Genomic DNA, 18124 nt, shown 5'->3' on the forward strand with positions numbered 1-18124 from the left:
GCTTATTTAAATACCTATTATAGACTGTTGTTATTTAATTCTGTCATTGCATGCAATAGCAGTAACGTTGCTGTACTGCTTTGGGCTGGCTGCAAAGGTGTGGTCCGGTGGTGGTACAAAAGTGGCAGTCCCACCTTCCCACTCTGCCTGGTATTATTTCCTGTCTGGGGAAGTACTATGAGTGTATTCTATTTGTTGGTCACTAGTAAGCAACAGACCATAGGTAAGTGATTTAATTGCAAAGGATTCAGGCAGATCTTTATCCGTAGCTGCAGCAGGAACTTGAGTAATACTGTTCTGCAGCTTAACTGGTGGAAAAGTGGCTTCTGCTGCAAGTATTTGTGTAGATGTTTAACTTCACTTTCTATATGGATCAAGGCAAATAAGCTCAACAAGCTTATTATTCTCTGTCAAAGGAAAACATCTGTGATGTCTGTTTGTTTACATAAATAATTTTCATGGCTCCACACTGGTGCTCTTGGGGGCGTTTTTGAAGATGGCTGCCTCCTGCTGGTATTGATCACGCTGTGGTGGTTTGGAAACTTAAGAGGTCAAAGCATTCCAAGATGAGAGGCTTGTTATGGCAAGGAGCTGGCACTGAATGGCAAACTCGTACAAACAGCTGAGATCAAGCAGAACATTTCCATTTAATTGTGATCTCCAAAATTACTTCGGTCAGTACAATTGCTTAAACATATCAACATAAGGCTCAAGATTGTCACTACAATATAGCATTCACATGAAAACACTTTAAGCAGCATAACATGCTTAGTATTTGACAAAACATCCTCCAAATATCTATACAGAATTACTTTGATAAACAGTGTTTCTGGAACAAGATCTAACCCTTACAACATAAAACACAAAACTCTTTTTTCAGTGGTTAACAGCTGGTTTTGGTGATGTATTTGCCATTAAAACTGTAAGAACAAATGATTTTCAAGACGCAGCTATGGCTTTATATAACCTATACTTTAAAATGAAGATTCTGCTTCCATGGTTTTGTACATTTATTTGATGGAGTATCAGATTACACAGTCATAAAATTCTATTTACTATTTAAAGTAAAATGATAAATGTTATGAAAAAATACCTTTACTACATCAGTGATGCTTTAACTAAAGTGAGTATTAAGACTATTAACCAGGGTTTAAAGTTTCAGGCCCTGATGTTGAAAGCACTTCTGTACATCCTTAACTTTATATGAAAGGAGTCTCCCTGACAGCAAGGGGATGACTCTGAAGGGTGATGTGAAGTGTGTGCCTAAATGTGTGCAGACTGTGGGCCAAAGTACTCGGAGAGGCATGGATGTGTTATACAGGAAAACATTCTCAGCACATAAATAAAATCTGGCTTTTTAGTATGTACATATACTGAATAGGAATATTCTTAACTGAAAGGATGTGTTTTCTTTTTCTCCCTTAATAGCGCCTATATTCCCATTTCACTCAGAAAGTGCTTATGTATTCTCAGCTAAAGAATTACCTCATCAGCTGCGAATCTAGCATAGACAACAAATCTAAACCAAGACTGTCTTATCAGCAGGAAATACTGGGGGAAGAGAAGGCTGGCAATCATTTCTATATACCTTGTATTAATAAGAAACCTTCTCACAGAGAAGAATAGACTTTTAAATATTTTCAGTCCTGATATATGTACAATGGTAAAAATTCACATTTTCATGCTTTAGTGAGACACTTTAAAATTCTGCCCCAGGCAGCTCTCAGAGTAGCTGTGTCCAGTTCCTAGCAGCTGCCTCACATCCAGCTCTAGTACCAGAAGCTTAAACTCTCGATAGCTGAGCAACCATGGGGAGAGAAAACACAGTTCTAACATATTTGGAAAGGGAAAGAAGAAAGAAAGAAAGAAAAAAAAAAGTGATGGGTCTTCCTATTTCCAGGGGTGCAGTAGCTCTCCCTGTGTCCCAGAAGGCAGTTCATGTTTCCAGTCCCATTAGACCTGCCTTGTACCATTTTTGATGGCAGAGTCCAAGTGCAGTGTCTGTTCCATACAGTCCTCAGTAGTCTGAAAGAAATATACCCATCACACGGCAAGAAAAAAAATAGCCCTTTGGAGCACAGCTGATCCCCTCTGCCCTCAAATGGGCAGAACACCTCTCTATTGCACCAGTTTTTCCAATGTACCGGGAAGTATCCCCAATGTTGATGCCTTTCATGGCTATCTATATACACTTTTCTGATAAATTCAGTGTCTCTGTGGGGAAGGTGACCTGCAGAGGGCCACCCTTGGCTGTAGAGCTGGCCCCGCCACCAGACCCTATTTCGTTCACCAGGAAGACGCTCTCGGAGTCCTGACCCTGTGAGGAGTCCGAGGTCTCCGAGCTGCGCAGTGTCCTCACTGAGGTGGTGTCAGACTGAGCCAAGCTGGCGCTGGGCCCTGGGAGCAGCACGCGGCCACCGACACTGCTTTCGCTTAACTCCGGAGGATAGAGCAGCGTTTGCGAGGTGCTGCTGATCTCCCTCAGCTCACGGGAGATGAAGGAGGGCGACTGACTTGACATGGCGGAGGAGGTCCTGCGGCCATCCACGCAGTTGAAATTGCCCCCCGAGTGCTGCCTCCGAGCGCCTCCGATGCGGCAGAAGAGGCACTTCACCTTCTCAATGGCTTTGCTGAGCACGGTCTTGCGGAGGAGGATGTAGATCCATGGGTCTAAAATGGGGTTCACCGAGGCAATGCGGATGGCCTGCAGGTCAGGGTTCTGCCTCACATCCTTCACTGATTCTGGCTGGTACAGCTGATTCACAAAGACACGGACCTACCCAAGGAGACAGGGGAAGAGAAAGATACAGTTATACCACTTTGCCAGAAAAACAAAGTTTACATTTGAAAGCAGAGATCTACATTTGCTATGCAAGCTATGACAAGAGAAGAGGCTGGCAAAGCCAGGCATCTCAGATTGGCAGCCGTGATGCTGTTTCTGGAAATAGCTAAGAGATATGAATCTGCTGTAAATTGGTCTTCTTTGTTACAGGTAGGAAAGGAATAGCTCTTTCTCTCTCCTTCCCCTCATAATTAATCCCTGAATCTCCAACTTTTGGCTGCTATTTTAAAAAATTCTTTTTTCCTGATAGAATTCGGGAGCAAAGATGCAGAGCTGTATCCCGCTTCCTTGGTACGCCGGGAGTTTTATGCTACCTGCAAAGAGATATCTGACTGAGGAGGCCTGGGCTATCAGTTCCTCCAGCAAAGGCCTAATAACTGTTTGTTTAGAAACAAACTGAAACACAGATTGTAATTCAAGCACATTAGACTCTGGAAGCAAGTCCAGAGCTGTCGATTCTTAAGTTTAGAAATGCATTTTGCTGGCACCTGTCCTTACCAGAATTGTTTGTACACCCTCAGCTGTTGGCTTACTGCTGCATGGTTTTGAAAAAGAGAAATGTACCAAAAAAAAAAAAAAAAAAAAAAAAGAAAGAAAAGTCCCCCAGCTAGGAGATTTTTCATCTTGACCTTTTACTAGGTCAAGATGATGAGGTGACTGCAGCACTGGACTGGAGTGCTCTGCCCTCCTACATGAGACAGCATTTTGGTTCTACTTACATAAGCATAAAAACACTGATGAAGTGATGAAGAATTTAAGATGTTGAAGCTGCTGCATGAAGGAAGTATTTAATTAGCAATTTTAGTTTATCATGCACAAAATTTAAGAGTGAAGGATCCTGTCTTCTACATAGGAATGGCTCCTTCACCTTTTTCCTCTGAATCCAGAAAAACCCCAGTAACCTAGTGCCCCTCCTGGTTTAGAAGCCACTTCTGTAAATGCTACTGTAAGGCACAGCCCAATTCTTTGATATCAATTGTTATCTTTCCAATGTCACTAAGGAGGATGGCATCATGGCATCATAAGAATTTATGTTGATCAGTCTCAAACAGCTGTTCTCCATTATAGCAAGACTTACTCAGTGTCCAATTACAGGAAGGCCTTGGAAAGCCACTGAAAAGAACTGATAATGGAAGATGCTGTTTTCTTCAGATTCCCTAAGGTAAGGCAAAATAAATCCCTTAATTATCTTATTTGATACAGTGAAAATCAAGTAGCGAAATTATGAGGTTTTTAAAATCTTATCCTTGGCTCCTGAAACGAATCACGTCTTGCCTTGCTAGGAGGTTACAGACAAGGAGGCAGACAAATATTTAAATAAACGAGCCAAACTAGCACAGACCTTTTCAGTCATTTTTTATTGGAAGTTCTGCATGTGAAACCATCCATGTCTGGTGAAGAATTTCACAATTCTGTCTGGACAAATTTTCCTGCAGCAGGGCAGTGCGGTGCCATTTGGCCTGTCAAAATTCAGAGACTGCGTATGCTCCAAAGCTATCAATAAAGTATGTTTAAAATAATGTGGAGTGCCTCTTTGGAAGCCCTAAGCATAGAGTCTCTCTCGAAATGACTGTCAAATCGATGATTGCCTGTATTTTCTTTCTCAGTGCTTTTCTCTAGGTTTATGGGTAACAAGTTAAAAATATGGGAGAATCTTGAATTTATACAGCAATATAATGATGCAAATTTTATTCTCAGTTACTTTCCTAATAATTTCTAACACTGCCGATATCTTGTTGACAACCATTTATTTATCTTATTTTTCTGTTAAGCCAAACACGTAATTCAAGTATGTCAAAGAGTATTCTTCCACATACTGACCTTATTTTTATGGGGTTTTCTTTTATGCAGCTTTACCTGCTTTAATTTTTTTTCACTGTTTATTTTATATTGGCCTCCATCTGACATCCATCACCACATGATTCCATGAGGAGCAGACCAGCCCCTCCAGACGCCGAAATTTTTCAATCGTTTGGCTGTTACTACTGCTGATTCCTTAAAAACGCCCTTCATGAAAACCTCTTGCCGTTTGCTGGGGGGTGGTCTGCCTCGTCCACACCTTTCCCGAGGGCACCGCTAGGTGGCACGGGTGTCCCGCGGTCACGGTGTCCCACGGTCACTGTCCCACCGGGCCACCTGCCCCGTACCCGGGGGCTGCCGTGGTGCATCCCGGGGATGCGGATGGAAGTGGGCAACCCCGGGTTAACGCTACATGGAGGGGAAAGCTCTGCGACTCGATCTATCAGCTTGTGGAAGTCGAGCCCCTACAAGCAATGCCGGGGCTGAGAGGCAGCAGCAGTTGGGGTCCCTGAACCTGAAATGCTGAAAAAAAAGTTGAGGCAACGTCTGGCATCGGCTAAAATCTGTTCTTGAAATACTTCTCCATTTGTGTGAGATTTTTTTGTCCCTATGAAATGGTAGGAGGTCAAATGTATAAATATACAAAGGTCAAATATAGAAATGCACCATTCCCCAGGAGATTTAATTTGTGCCATACCAACTGTGTTCTGAAACACTCCTTTTCTGTACTGAGATTTCCTTATGTGGAGAAATACACCCTGAAAGTGTGTAAATGCTGATCTACGTATTTCACCAGTTGTTCACCGGACAGCTATGTGTCCTGAAAGCCAGGAGTCCAAAGGACAGCGTTGAGGGAGTGGAGGCCTTCTAGCAGCTCACACAACTGAACGCCGTCATTATCGGGAAGATTAGAGGTGTGACAGGGAGGGGTATTTGCTGATAAATTCATCCAGATCAGAGAACCCAAAGGCACCCTTTGAAGATAGCTGAAGAAGCCCAGCTATGGAGACCTGACTTTCCACCCCCCCTTTTTTTTTTTTAACTTGGAGCTATAGTTACACGTCAGTGATTTAATAGTCGGATTGTTCTTTTGATAAGTGGTGTATGAAATTGAGGTACCTATTTCACCTTTCTCTGTCTACCTGGCTTTGCTGAAAGACAAAAATGTCTTTTAAGTGTTCGCCCTGTGGCAGAAAAGGACAATTGCTAATTGCACAGTGCAGCATGCTTCATGTTATCTCTGTATGCTTTATTTCCATTTGACAGCTATGCAGCACCTACAGGTTAGAGATTTGTAAAATGGACAAATTTAGTGAAAACTTTGGACTGTAAGAAACTGTTTCTACTTCCCAAAAGGTCCCACGTCTTTTATTAGAAGCCCCCACAAATGTTAAAGGCATCTATCAAGCCAGACCTATTGCAGGGATTACATATTAATCACAGTAAAGTAAAAAGTTAATCTGTGTTGGAATGCCAATTTTATCATTTCTTTACGTACTGGTGAAACAGCACTTACTAATGTATCATATGCAAGAACAGTAAGAGATGTTATCTTGTTTTGGCCAGAAGTCTTCCGCTGCAGGAGGCAGCATAATAAAGGATATTGCCTTCATCTTCTAAGCACCAAGTAAGTGGAATCCACTATTAAATTAGCTAATCTGATGCTTGAATTTGTGCAATTTGAAATGGTAATTAAAGAAAGAAGCAAACTAGAGCAATTCAAGTCTCAAAATAATGAGTTTTGTATGCTAGTTTTGCAACTGTAGAATTCAGGCAACATATCTTAAAAGTGCTAGCAGTTTGTTTGCAATTGCGTTAAGCAGGACATAGCTCCAAGGTATGTTGAATTTACTATGTTCAGGTGATAGGTAGTTGTAGGATCAGTCCTGTGAGCTGTTTGCTGCTTTTCCATTTTACTAACTACAGATGCAAATCATGATTTCCGATCCTATGAAGTACTATAAAGTGACTTGTATAGTCACAAGCACACTGGTAATTGTCTTCCTAACTTCCACCTGCCCTCAAAATCTCCCCACATACTGATTGGATAAACTTAAAAACCATACACTAATAAGCAGGAACAAGTTTTTCAGCTCTGCAAGCCAATAACCTTTGCCCTTCAAGGGCCTGGTGTCTTCTTGGTGTCTACTCCACTGCTCAAAAATCGTGCCTGCCACGTTGCTGTTGGCTGCAGACAGTCCCTGATACTTCAAAAGTCAAAACCAATCAAGCCAAAAGAAACCCCAAACTTTTAGATCAGTTCAGCATTAATTTAGAAACTCCTGATTATTTCACGCAATCAACCAGATCTACACCCTGAAACACTGTATTTTATTTTCCACTTCACCATAATGTAACAACCATGTTCAGTGGTCAGGATCAGACAAAGATCATGCACTAAAAATTCTTAAGAGTATCCGACACACTGCTGGAGTGAATTACAGACTCTGAGTAGTGTGCGCCTATTTGCTCTTGAAAGAGTTTGTTTGTTTTTAAAGGCTGGATAATAATTTCTACTATATTCTTGACAAACATCTCTCCTAATATAACTTACTCTCTAGTTTTAACTCTATCCAATTCTACCTTCTAAAAACTCACAATATTTTACAAGATGAAATAACCAGTGCGGAGTTCAGACAAGAGTTAGCACCCAACTTATACATTTTCCTTATTTCATTTTTAAACTGTTGTCAGATTCTTCTTCATGTCTTTCACATTGCTTTCTGTATGCTAAGAACACAAGGTTGTAGCGAAAGTTTCACTGTTTTCCATTCAGCTTTTCTTTCCTTGATAAATCTGACCAGCCTTCAATTCTGTCAAGTTCATTCATCATTTTGCATAATCCCCCACAATTTTGTTATAGTATTCGTCACTGTAGAAGTTTGCTGATTTTATGAACAAATCATTAAGACACTCAATAAACCTACTTGTAAACTGAGTGCTGGAGCATCTCGTTATTAAAAACTGCTGTTCTTTGTGACTCAGCTTGCTGTTCTTTAACCACTTTTTAAATCAAGACAAGCCTTTGTTTATTATTTCAGGGCTATTTAATATTTTAAGACTTGAAATTTTTTTGTCAAACCCTAATAAATGTAGTCTGCATGACTGCCTCTGCTGTTTTATGATGTTGTGAGAGTGTTCATACTAAAATGTTAGAGGTTTATGTCTCTCTTTCAGAAGTTGCTTTGCTTTGACTTAGGTGATGGTTTATTCAGCTGAAATCATCAATAGGAAGTCAGCTCATCAGAAAACTTCAGTCACAAAGCACCCTCTGAGCCTGCACTGTGTATCTGAATCATGCTGCTGCCACCACCTCACCCTTTGCCTGTTCCCGGTGACTGCCAGGCTGCCCTGTTACACGAGCCTCTCGCTCAGTGATGGCTCCCTAAAACTCCTCCAAGTCGAGAATATGTACCTCTGTATTAGTGATTTACCTACCTCTGCAAGTGGATTCTTCTAGGGATTTACAGCATAAAAGCGTCACTTCTCTGAGTTTCTCTCTCAGTTCTTAATCTCAGACATATATGCAACCACAGGGCTTAATACAGCAGCATACACTGCAGTACCTCACAGCATAAAGCAGCATATATGGCCATAGCACTCCCACAGGGGGAGGCAAACAAATTATAAAAGCTGCTAATGAAGAAATTTAACCACACTGGTCACTGTGATGATAGGCATACATGTGGTTGGTTGGGCGTTTTAAAAGAAAGCTTCCTTTTTTTCTTAGTCATCCATCTAGGTGAAATGACATTCTCTCACTTCATTTTTAGATACAGAAAAGATGCGGCTTTAGCAGGGAAAAGCTGATTTACATGAACGCTCCCGACAGAACACTGTGCCTTTACAGGTAGTGAAATCAAGGTCTGAAAAAGCTACACAACTTCATCACCTTCACCTTCACATACCTTCTGCGATGTACAAGTTTTTCACTAACTACTGTTTGAATAATAAACCCTTTGCTCCACCCAGGTTCATTAACTGCAACTGTCAACAATCCAGTTCACTTTCTGTTAACCCTTCCCGCTTGATTTTTCCTTTTTTTTTTTTTTTTTAAATATTCTGCAAAGACTGCTTATGAACAAATGATGTGAACAGTTTAATTTTGTATTTTACATTCAAACTTCTCAGCCTTCCTCTAACTGCTTGTCTACACAAGAAGTTTTGGCCTTTTTTCTGAAACTGATTAAGTCCATCACATCACAACTCAGTATTTAATTCCCAGAACCTATTTTCTGCATTTACCAGCATCTGTTTTGAAAATGCAATATCGTTCCTTTGTGAAGTAGCTGTTTTAATCCTAGATTAATCAAATTAAGAACTGTCAACCCACAGTACTGTCGGGGTTTTGACCACTCCACGACCTGCTTCCCAGCCAGCAAGTTGCAGTTTCTGGAGCTTGACTGCAGGGCAGGTTGTGATCAGCTCCTCCATCTAACACACATGCACCTCCCGGAGATACCCTGTGTGCAGCTCAGCACCTCTCGGCTCCCTTCAGATGTCAAGCAATGAACACAAGGCATTTTGCTCGGTCATGCCATGGCGCAATGCAAAGTGACAACAGCAAAGGACAGAACACGGCTTTCAGTGACAGCCAGGGTGCTGGGGCACAGCCACACTTCAGTGGCTCCTGTTTATGTTAGTAATGTGGCAAAACTGGCCCAACCCTTGCGATTACAACTCCTCTGAGGCAGGGGGACAGACTCACTTATTTCTCAAGTCTTGTGTGTTCACATGTACTTCTCTAAACTTTCTTACCATGGTATACACTATTTGTTTCACATCCCCATCTGGCCAGCTATGTTTCACACAGATCACCCTACCAACAATAAACCCCCTCAAAACAATCTTGCTAAAACACTTTCTGACAAACACTGCCTGGCTCCCCACACTGTGTTTTGGAAGGTGGCGAATAGGGCAAGCCGGCTATTTGTTTTAACGTCTTTGAGCCAGAGGAGCAGAGAAGTTCGCCAAGCTTTATTATGGGGGGTGGCAAGCAAGAACTAAGCCTCCAGCTAGTGGGTGGTTGTTATTTTTTTTCTTGCTTGGAGATAAGGTGGAGGAACAGAAGTGGATCCTGCATGTCAATTTAATGACACTAATTGTTCTGCTGTTTCAGAAAATTAGCAAATGGTTAGTGGTAATGTTGCTTGATATTTCAGCATGATCTCTAGGTTTACATGGACCAGATTCCTCCAACTCTTATTCAAGTGAGCACCAGCTGATGGTTCCACCAAGTTTACTTCTCCTACAGCAGGGATCTGCCGGAGGGATGCCTGTGTGGGATCACCCCAGAGATGGTGGCTGAATCCCTCCCTAAGGACGGGAAGCTCATCTCAAGTTTTGGGTTGAAGCACAGTGTGTATGGCTGGTGCCAAGTGAACAGAGCTGTGTCCTCCTTTCACACATTTAAGGACTGCTGTACCTGTCAGCAACGGCGTGCACATTTTTAAAACACAGTAAGCATCCAGAAAGGCAGGCCAGATCCAAAGCTCACTCATCACAAATTAATTTTCGAAGTGAACTTTAAAGTGCCTCTAGCTCTCAGCAAGACTTTTGCTATGCAGATTCCAGCTGAACAGTGGAAAAATTACTGAGAACTTTTGGCGCTGCATTTTAACCAATTAAAAAAGCCCAGGACTTGGGATAAGCAAGTTTTTCATCTAAATATAAATCAACACAACTTTCACCATGCACGTATGCTAGCAGCCTTTAAGTTATTATAACAATTTGCAGTGCCAGCTAAATAGGATTCTGTCCTACAAGCACAGACTAGGAGCACGAAAGACTCAGCTGTGCGGGTGATGGAAAAGAAGGGTTGCACAATGTTACTCACCACCAGAGGAATGGAGCAGATCACCACCACCAGGGAAGTGGCAATGAGCAGAATAACCATCTGGATCTCTGCTCCAGCCATCCGACGGAAGCTCCGGCGCCTGCGAAAGTCAGATAAACGGCTGGAGGTGGTGTCTGTCCCCAGCGACGTGCGCCGCATGAACTGCCGGTGCATGCGGATGAGGGCCACGCACACCAGGATGTTGCAGACCACGGTGACCATGATTAGGAAGGAGCTGAAGCCGGCGTACATGTAGGAATATGCTGCATGGGTGGCCTCCTTTGCTCGCCAGTCTATGAAACACCAAGTGTAAGGGTACTGCAAGGTAGACTTGCCGAGTCCCATGCTGGGGAGGGCACAGAACAGCACGTTGGAGGCATAGATGGCAAAGAGCGTGAGTCCTGCCAGCTTCTTGTCTACATAATGGTTGTAGAAATAGGCATGGTTGATGGCCAGGTACCTTTCTATGGACATGGCACAGATAATACTGAGGCCAGAGAGTCCAAAGAAGAGGAGGATGAAGGAGCTGTACTCACACAGTGCCGATCCTCCTGGCCAGCGGTTCTGCAGGTAAGTGGCAATAGTGACCGGACTCACCAGACAGGTCCCTAAGAGATCGGTGACAGCCAGCCCGCAGACCAGTGTGTAGAAAGTGGTCTCCTTCTGCTCCTTCCTGGACTTGCAGAGCACCACGATGGCTATGAGGTTGCCCACCACGCCGAAGATGAACATGACGGTGGGGATGGTGGGGGGCTTCCCACCCTCCGCCCCAGTGGCGGTCCCGTTGGCGGAGCCGTTCGCAGGTGGCATGATGGTGGGGTCGAAGGACATGATGCCCACGGTGCTGCTGGGGAGTCGACCGGAGGCTGGAGCGGGTCCGGAAAGGCAGAGTAAGGGAGGGGAGGGATAGTTCAGCGTGAGAACAAAACTTCAAGTGAGGAAGTAAGAAAAAAAAAAAGGGAAAGGAAAAAGTGGTGTGTTTTGGTTAAAAAAGGGGAAAAAAGAAAGTCCTAAAGAGGCGCCGAAGCGGGGTGCCGTCCGGCAGCGATCGACTGCAGCGGGGGAGCCGGGGCTGCCTCTTCCTGCCGCTGCTCTGCCCGCGGCGCTCCGCCGCCCAGCGCGAGGGGGGATCGGGGCGGCCCGAGCGTGGAGCAGCGCGGAGCCGATGGGCGCGGGGCCGGCTCTCAGCTTCTCGCACCGACGCTGGGGACGGCTCGGCTCAGCTCAGCGCGGCGCTGGGGCAGCCCTGGGCGGGCGGGCGGCGGCTCCAGGTGCCCTCGGGGGCGGCGCGGGGAGGTGCCGGAGCGCGGTGTCCGCCGCTCATCCCCTTCCCGCCGGCCGGCGGTGCGGTGCGGAGAGGAGCTGTGCGGCGAGCTGCGGGGCGCGGACACCAACTCCCTTCCCGCGGCGCTCCCGCCGAGTTTCGCCGCGGAGGGCGGAGGCGGCGAGGGCAGCTCCCGCCGCGCTCCCCGCCCTCTCGCCCCATTGGCCGCGCCGCGGAGGACAGGTTGCGCGGGGCTGGGAGCGGGCACCTCCGCCCGGGGCTGCCTGAGGGGCGGGGTGGGGCGGCTCATGGGGCGTGTGTGTGTCTGTGTGTGAGGGCACCGTGGGCACTGGCCGGCCGAGGGCACCTGCGCGCGCGGTGTCCGCTTTGCTTCTGGTCCCTCGTGGCCGGAGGCCCCGTGCGGCCTCACCCACGTGTCGCGGATGGGGCGAGGGCTCCTCGCACCTTCGCTAAAGGGCAGCGCTGCCGGACGGGCGCTCCGAGGGAATATTCCCGCCAAATTCCTGCCCTGGGGGTGAGCCCCTGTCCCCTCCCTGTCCCCGGGAGAAGGGGCTGCGCCACCGGCTGCCGGCTCCTGAGGGGGAGCGGGGGGGAGACGGGGCCGGGCCGCTTGTCAGGAAGACGAGCAGCGAGGAAGTGGTACCACAGGGCGCGGCTGCTGGCAGCGGGCTCTCCTCGCTCAGGCCAGCACGACCCGTGCCTCCCGCTGCGGGAGAGGAGATGTCCTGATGTACTGCCTGTATCTAGCCTCGGTTAGTGATGTTAGTAAACACAGGAAGGGTGTGTGTACATTCGAGGGAAGTGTTTATATATTTGTTTGAAGAACTTGGGCTGTCTTCACCGTGGGGCGATTGTACATCAATTGGAAATAGGGTCACACTGCCCGGCAGAGCCCGATGTGCATAGTTCAGTCTCCAGCTGGGCTGGTGGAGGGACAGCAGTCATGCTCTGCGATGCCTGTGTGGTGGCCTTGACCCAAGTGAAGGTTGTGGGGGAGTCCCTAGTCCGGAAATGTTCACAAAGCCCTCAATAGGGTGGTGTGAAGCACATGGGTGTTTCTGCTGGAGGGGAAAGTACTGGTGACCATACTAATGCTGTTGGGTCAGTGAGAAAGCGTCACAACATCGTATAGGATTAGACATGCAGATCCAGCTGGCCTAGCATTCTTGTACATTAGGTGACACGGTTGCTACAAAGAACACAAAACCTGTGCCCCGAAGCATGACATTTATATCCTTACAGGAACCTCTTGTCTGACACAGAGGCAAAATGTATTATAAAAGTCTGATCTTTTTTTCAATCTTATTATCCTCTCCCCTCTCTTTCTTTAAGCCTGTGAAAGTGATGCCTGTTGGCTTACTAGCATTCAGCAAAGTCATGACAATATTGTGACATGCTGACAGCAAAAGTACTGGCAGAACAAAGTGCATGAGAAAGAACAAGCGTGTACTGTGGGAAAGAGAACAAAGTTTCCGTTTTAAATGCTGTATGAACAGACATGAAGAGAAAAGTGATTTACCAGTTTTTAGTGTTGTTACCTAACTGCTTTGAAAACTAAATTTTAGTCTTAGAAAAAATAGTCAGTTTTGATGCAATGTATATAGAGAGAAAGGATGGTGGTGGTGGTGGTGGTCTGGTCTGCTCAGAGAAAATGAACTGAACTTTTATGTTTTGCTAGTATTGACAGCTCTTCATCTTTTACAAAACGGGAAAATCATTCCATCACAACCACAAAGCTATGTGTGGAAGTAGAGGTTACTCAGGTTTGACTAATTGTCAGAAGCAAATTATAAGCAGTTCAAAATTCTTTCATAAGAAAGCAGAGCGCAAAGGTTGTGTTTTATTATCTTTTAAACAGTGTTCTGGCGGTTGCAGGAGGGCTGATCCAGATACCAAGCAAGCTCTGCATTTGGGCGATGTGATTGCCCATGCTTTCTCAATACTCCTCCTTTCCTGCGCTGAGACTTTGGTGCTCTGGTATTAGAGGCCCTAATGTGGGATTATGTTAACACAGGTGCAGCAGTCATTACTGGTAGAGGCAAAGAATCACCTTGCTTCCCTGAAGTGGTGCAAAGGTTTTTAATGACTAAGGGCAGAGGAAATGATCTATGTTTCTTTGTTGCTGACTTTTTTTTCACTTTTTTTCTTGTCTGCAGATCCAGTCTTATGTGTATTTTGTATATCTCACAACAGTGTGCCTTCAGAAGCCTCAGTCTGTAACAGAGGGTTCTTAGGTCCTTCTGTGGGTACGTATACATGTGTGTGTATGTGAAGGAGTGAATGCTGTTTCCCACCCTATGAGGTCCGTGGTACATCTAAAGAACTAATGGAAAATGCAGGGAAGCCAGGAAAATCAGTGAAGAACCAACAAAAGTATAGTTTTAAGTGCAAGGATAGTAAGATCAGATTTGTGAAATAGTTCTTTAATTAGAGAATGTGATAGAAATCAGCCACAGAATTGAGGTTATGTTGCATAGGAACTTACTGTATCTACCCATTGTGTAAACCTTTTAGAGTTAGAAAAAATCGGTAACTTCTTTGAGTTTCCCTTTGAAGTAATGGTTCTGATACCTAGAACTCCTAGTTTAAGATGAAAAGCATAATCACACAAAAGCCTTAGTCTTCATAGCAAAGACACTTAAAGTGGAACTGAAAAACTGAAGAAATTCCACTTGCAACACAAGTAGTCATGCTGTCACAGCAGAAATGTCACACGTGGTAGCACTGAGTAACCACCAAAGAACTTCTGTTTGTGCAGAAAACGCTTAGGTGAGAACTAAAAGTATCTAGAAGAAAAAATCAAAGATTTGGAGTGATAATCCTGTACAGAAAAAAACCACAACCAAACAACAGTTCCTTTAAAAAATGCTCGATTAGAAAAAATAGACACTGAAAATAATTAAGATAAACTTTTACTTGCCTCGGAGTAAACTTCTGGATTTAATGTTACACTTTTTAGAAGATTAATTCTGAAGTACATGAGTCAGCTACTATAGCTTCATTACTTGAACTGTGTAACTAACTGTGGTCATATTTCTAGCTTGGTGAAAGATTTAGATTAAAATACTTGACTTTTTTTTTTTTCTTCATCCGTGATGTGGTAAGAGCCTCATATTTGTTCAGCATGTCTCAGCTGCCACGTGATATCCCTTACAAACCTCCTTTAGCCAGCTGATGGTTCCAAAACCTTACCTGCATTGCTCAGGGGCAGCTGGAATATAGACAAATAAACTATGCAAAGGTCTCCCTGCTGTATGTAACTGTGATTTTAACGTCAAAATGCCCATGTAGGCATGTGAATTGATGAGTCTTTTCAGGAGGTGGTTCTGTGAGCTCCACTTCCAGAGGAACTGTGTGTTCAGCAGACAGTAAAAGTGGATATACAACCAATTTTGGAAACTCTGAACTGCTGTTAACATGCTGCAGGTCTGAAAAACGTTTTGCATGATAAACTCTCATTATATGTCTGAAGTTCAGTAACATTCTTGACTTGGTCAACAGTTTATCAGCTTTTCTTCTTTGGTGGGAAAGTTGGCCATAGGAAAACTTTCTTGTTGCTTTTTTGCTTAATTTTTGTTCAGCTGTCATGCGTTTGACACGCAAAGGTTTTCAGGAAAAAACAACCATTAGACTAAACTCTGTCTGTATGCCAAAATAAAATCATTATTAATAGACAGTGGAAATAGACTGAACCAAATGTTATATAATATTCTCTCTTTAATTAACCATTAGAAAAGAAGAAATATAGAAGGACTAAGTTGAAAAAAATGTTTGAAAGGAAGTGGGGAATTCTGTAACTTAATTTGAATAGAAATTGCATTGTAATGAGATAAAAAAAATTATATTTTTTAAGCATAATATTTTCCTTCCCTCATATTTTCATATAAAATCATCACAGATAGAAAGAGTATAAAATTTGTTTTAGGAGTTCTGGTTATTACTGGTATGACTAGCCAGCACTTCTGGCACATTTTCATTGTATCTGATAAGACAGCTTGGTGAACGGGGGCTTTCCCTGGGTGGGGGAATTCTCTGGGGAGTGAAAGCAGTCGTGTTCCCTCTTCACCCCCCAGCTCTTGTCACTGCATGACTGAGAAGAGAGCTGCAAACTGCCACTGGCAGGGGATCTGGTGGTGCCTTCCTGGCATGCAAGGCACCTCCGCACTCCAGAAGGACACCGTCGTGCCAAAAAATACAACTCTGTAATTTACTCCACAGTCATGTGTTCCGTATTAGTCAATTGTGCTACTGAAGTTTGGGGTTTTTTCCCTGTTTGAACGATGCTGTTAGTCTTTGTAGCACACTGAATGACTTTTTCCTCTGTAATAACATTTGTCACTGCAGCGGTACGTAGTTCCATTTTAGTAGTTATGAAGTCGGCATTACCAGCTAAAACACTTTTAGGCTGTTTTTTTCAATCCATTTCTTTGGAGCATTATAGATTAAATTAGCTTCTTCCTCAACTGCTGTTTACACTGGTTTTTTCTGATTTTTTTTTTTTTTTTTAAGTTTGGCAGTTCTTACTTGCTTTTCAAAGACCAACAGCATAAAAGGGAAGTTCATAGAAGAGCACTAATAATTAGCTGCCAACTTTTTTTCTTATTTTAGAACCCTTAAAATAATTTTAACTACTTCAGGTCTTACCTGATGAATTAGAAGTAGATAGCTAAGTCAGACCCTATGCATAAAAAAATGCATAAAAAAATGAATATAATTCTTCTTGGGAACAAACTGTGGCACCTTCACTAAGGTAAACTAATATCTTTTTAGAACATATGCTGGGTTGCTTTTACAGGGAACTTTAGAATATCCTTTGTAAATATCAGTGATTGGAAGTGTTTGTGTTGTTTTAGCTTTCTGCAGTTGCTTGTGTGTGGTGGTTCATTCTGTTGTGATGAGGTACAGTAATCGATGGCTGCGGTGGAAGCAGAAACAATCCATCATTGCATCCGAAGCAGCTGTCTGGCAGGTCCTATTTGAACCTCACTGTTCTGCAGATTTTCCACGAGAGATCTGAAGACTCTTTCCAAGGATCCTGACTGTGACTCTGTGATCGTATCTGTATGCCTGAAATTTCAACAAAGTGGCAAGCTTTCTTGTGTTCCCTTTTTTTTTTTTTTTTTCTGGAGGTGTGATAATGGGACCCAGGAGTGTGTTAAACAGCCCTGTTCTGTAGCTTTGAAGAAAGAACTGAAGCTGTGCATTTCATTTGAAGGCTGAAACTTTTATCAAGTGTTAAAAGCTGTGTACCAAAGGCACCTGTGGTGAAATCAGTGGACCTGTGATTTTTGCAGCCATATTAAGAGTCATGAAAGTGGCTTAATTTGTGATATGGTTTTGTAGCATTCCTTTCTTTGTTGTCATATTTGGCTTTGGGGTTTTTTTTTCAACACCTCTGTGTAAAATAAACTGAAGTTTCTCTGGAAAGTATACCACCTGTGCACACATTGTGCTCTCTGTTTCTACCCTGGAGAAGCACTCCAGAAGATTGTCAGTAATTTTGAGGTAAAATTTGTTTTCTTCTGTAAAGGTGCCTGGCCCATCTTTGGAAAGAAGGCAAACTCCTTTGTAGTATATGCTGAGGCTGTATGTTACCTCTGCAGCATGAAGGCTGGCTTGGGCATGTGATTTGAGGATAGATGTGAGTTACGATCAGCTGAAAGTTTAATAGAAGTTTCTTCTTGTACCATCCTGCCCACTATGGGGCTGGGCTTGAAAGCGTTTGCAGCTGTCAGGATAGATTAACAATTAGTAAAACAATGCAATGGCTCTTTCATTGCCTGGTGGAAGAATTCTCCTAATAAATTCTGAGGCTGGGCAATTTGGGACAGATTTTTCCTTTCTGCAAATGCTTACCATTGCAATTATTCAGGAAGTTTTTGTACACTATGTAACTATTGTATGTAATCAAATCTTGCATGGGGTGAATTATATCATGGGGTGAATCAGAATTAAGCTTTGAATTCTGAAAGATTTCAGGACCAGGAAAAATAATACAAACCAACAACCTACTGGATGCTATCTGTAAATCAGCAGTTTGGTTCCTAGAAGAATTTTCTTAAGCTCATTGAAAAGAGCCTAATTTTGTGACAATGATTCATGCATTAGGTGAGTCAATTATCTTTCGCTAAGAGGACACTAGCAGCAAGATCATTGGAATAAATGCCAGCTTTTGTAAGCTTGCAGCAAATGACAAACTATATTTGCAGCTGAATGCCTTTAAAAAGGTCTGCAATAAGTTTTTAAGGAACTGTTTTCTTGCCTGTAAATTCTCTGTTACTCCAGCAGAGGGTAGTTTATCCTCTAGGAAGCTAGGTGTGTTGAAGTAATGGTCAGGAAAGGTAGCTTAATGATTCCCATT

The 18124-nt window shown here is 43.6% G+C and overlaps 1 protein-coding gene across 1 annotated transcript; it reads right to left on the bottom strand.

The window, feature by feature from the left end:
* Positions 1–628: 628 nt before the first annotated feature.
* On the bottom strand, positions 629–11829 carry PTGER4 (prostaglandin E receptor 4). Its single transcript, XM_030470429.1, has 2 exons — positions 10479–11829; positions 629–2776 (listed from the first exon to the last, which is right to left on the bottom strand). Exons 1-2 carry the CDS (start codon positions 11307–11309, stop codon positions 2183–2185), a joined length of 1425 nt encoding a protein of 474 aa, XP_030326289.1. The 5' UTR covers positions 11310–11829; the 3' UTR covers positions 629–2182.
* Between the last annotated feature and the right edge of the window lie 6295 nt (positions 11830–18124).

The sequence above is a fragment of the Strigops habroptila genome, chromosome Z, assembly GCF_004027225.2.
Source record: "Strigops habroptila isolate Jane chromosome Z, bStrHab1.2.pri, whole genome shotgun sequence".
Classification (NCBI taxonomy): Eukaryota; Metazoa; Chordata; class Aves; order Psittaciformes; family Psittacidae; genus Strigops; species Strigops habroptila.

What these genes read in the sequence shown, in the direction of transcription:
- PTGER4 (XM_030470429.1), bottom strand. Translation starts at nt 11,309, where the DNA reads ATGTCCTTCGACCCCACCATCATGCCACCTGCGAACGGCTCCGCCAAC. An exon ending in TCTGCTCCATTCCTCTGGTG is followed by an intron (nt 2,777 to 10,478) that starts GTGAGTAACATT and finishes CTCCTTGGGTAG; the next exon opens with GTCCGTGTCTTTGTGAATCA.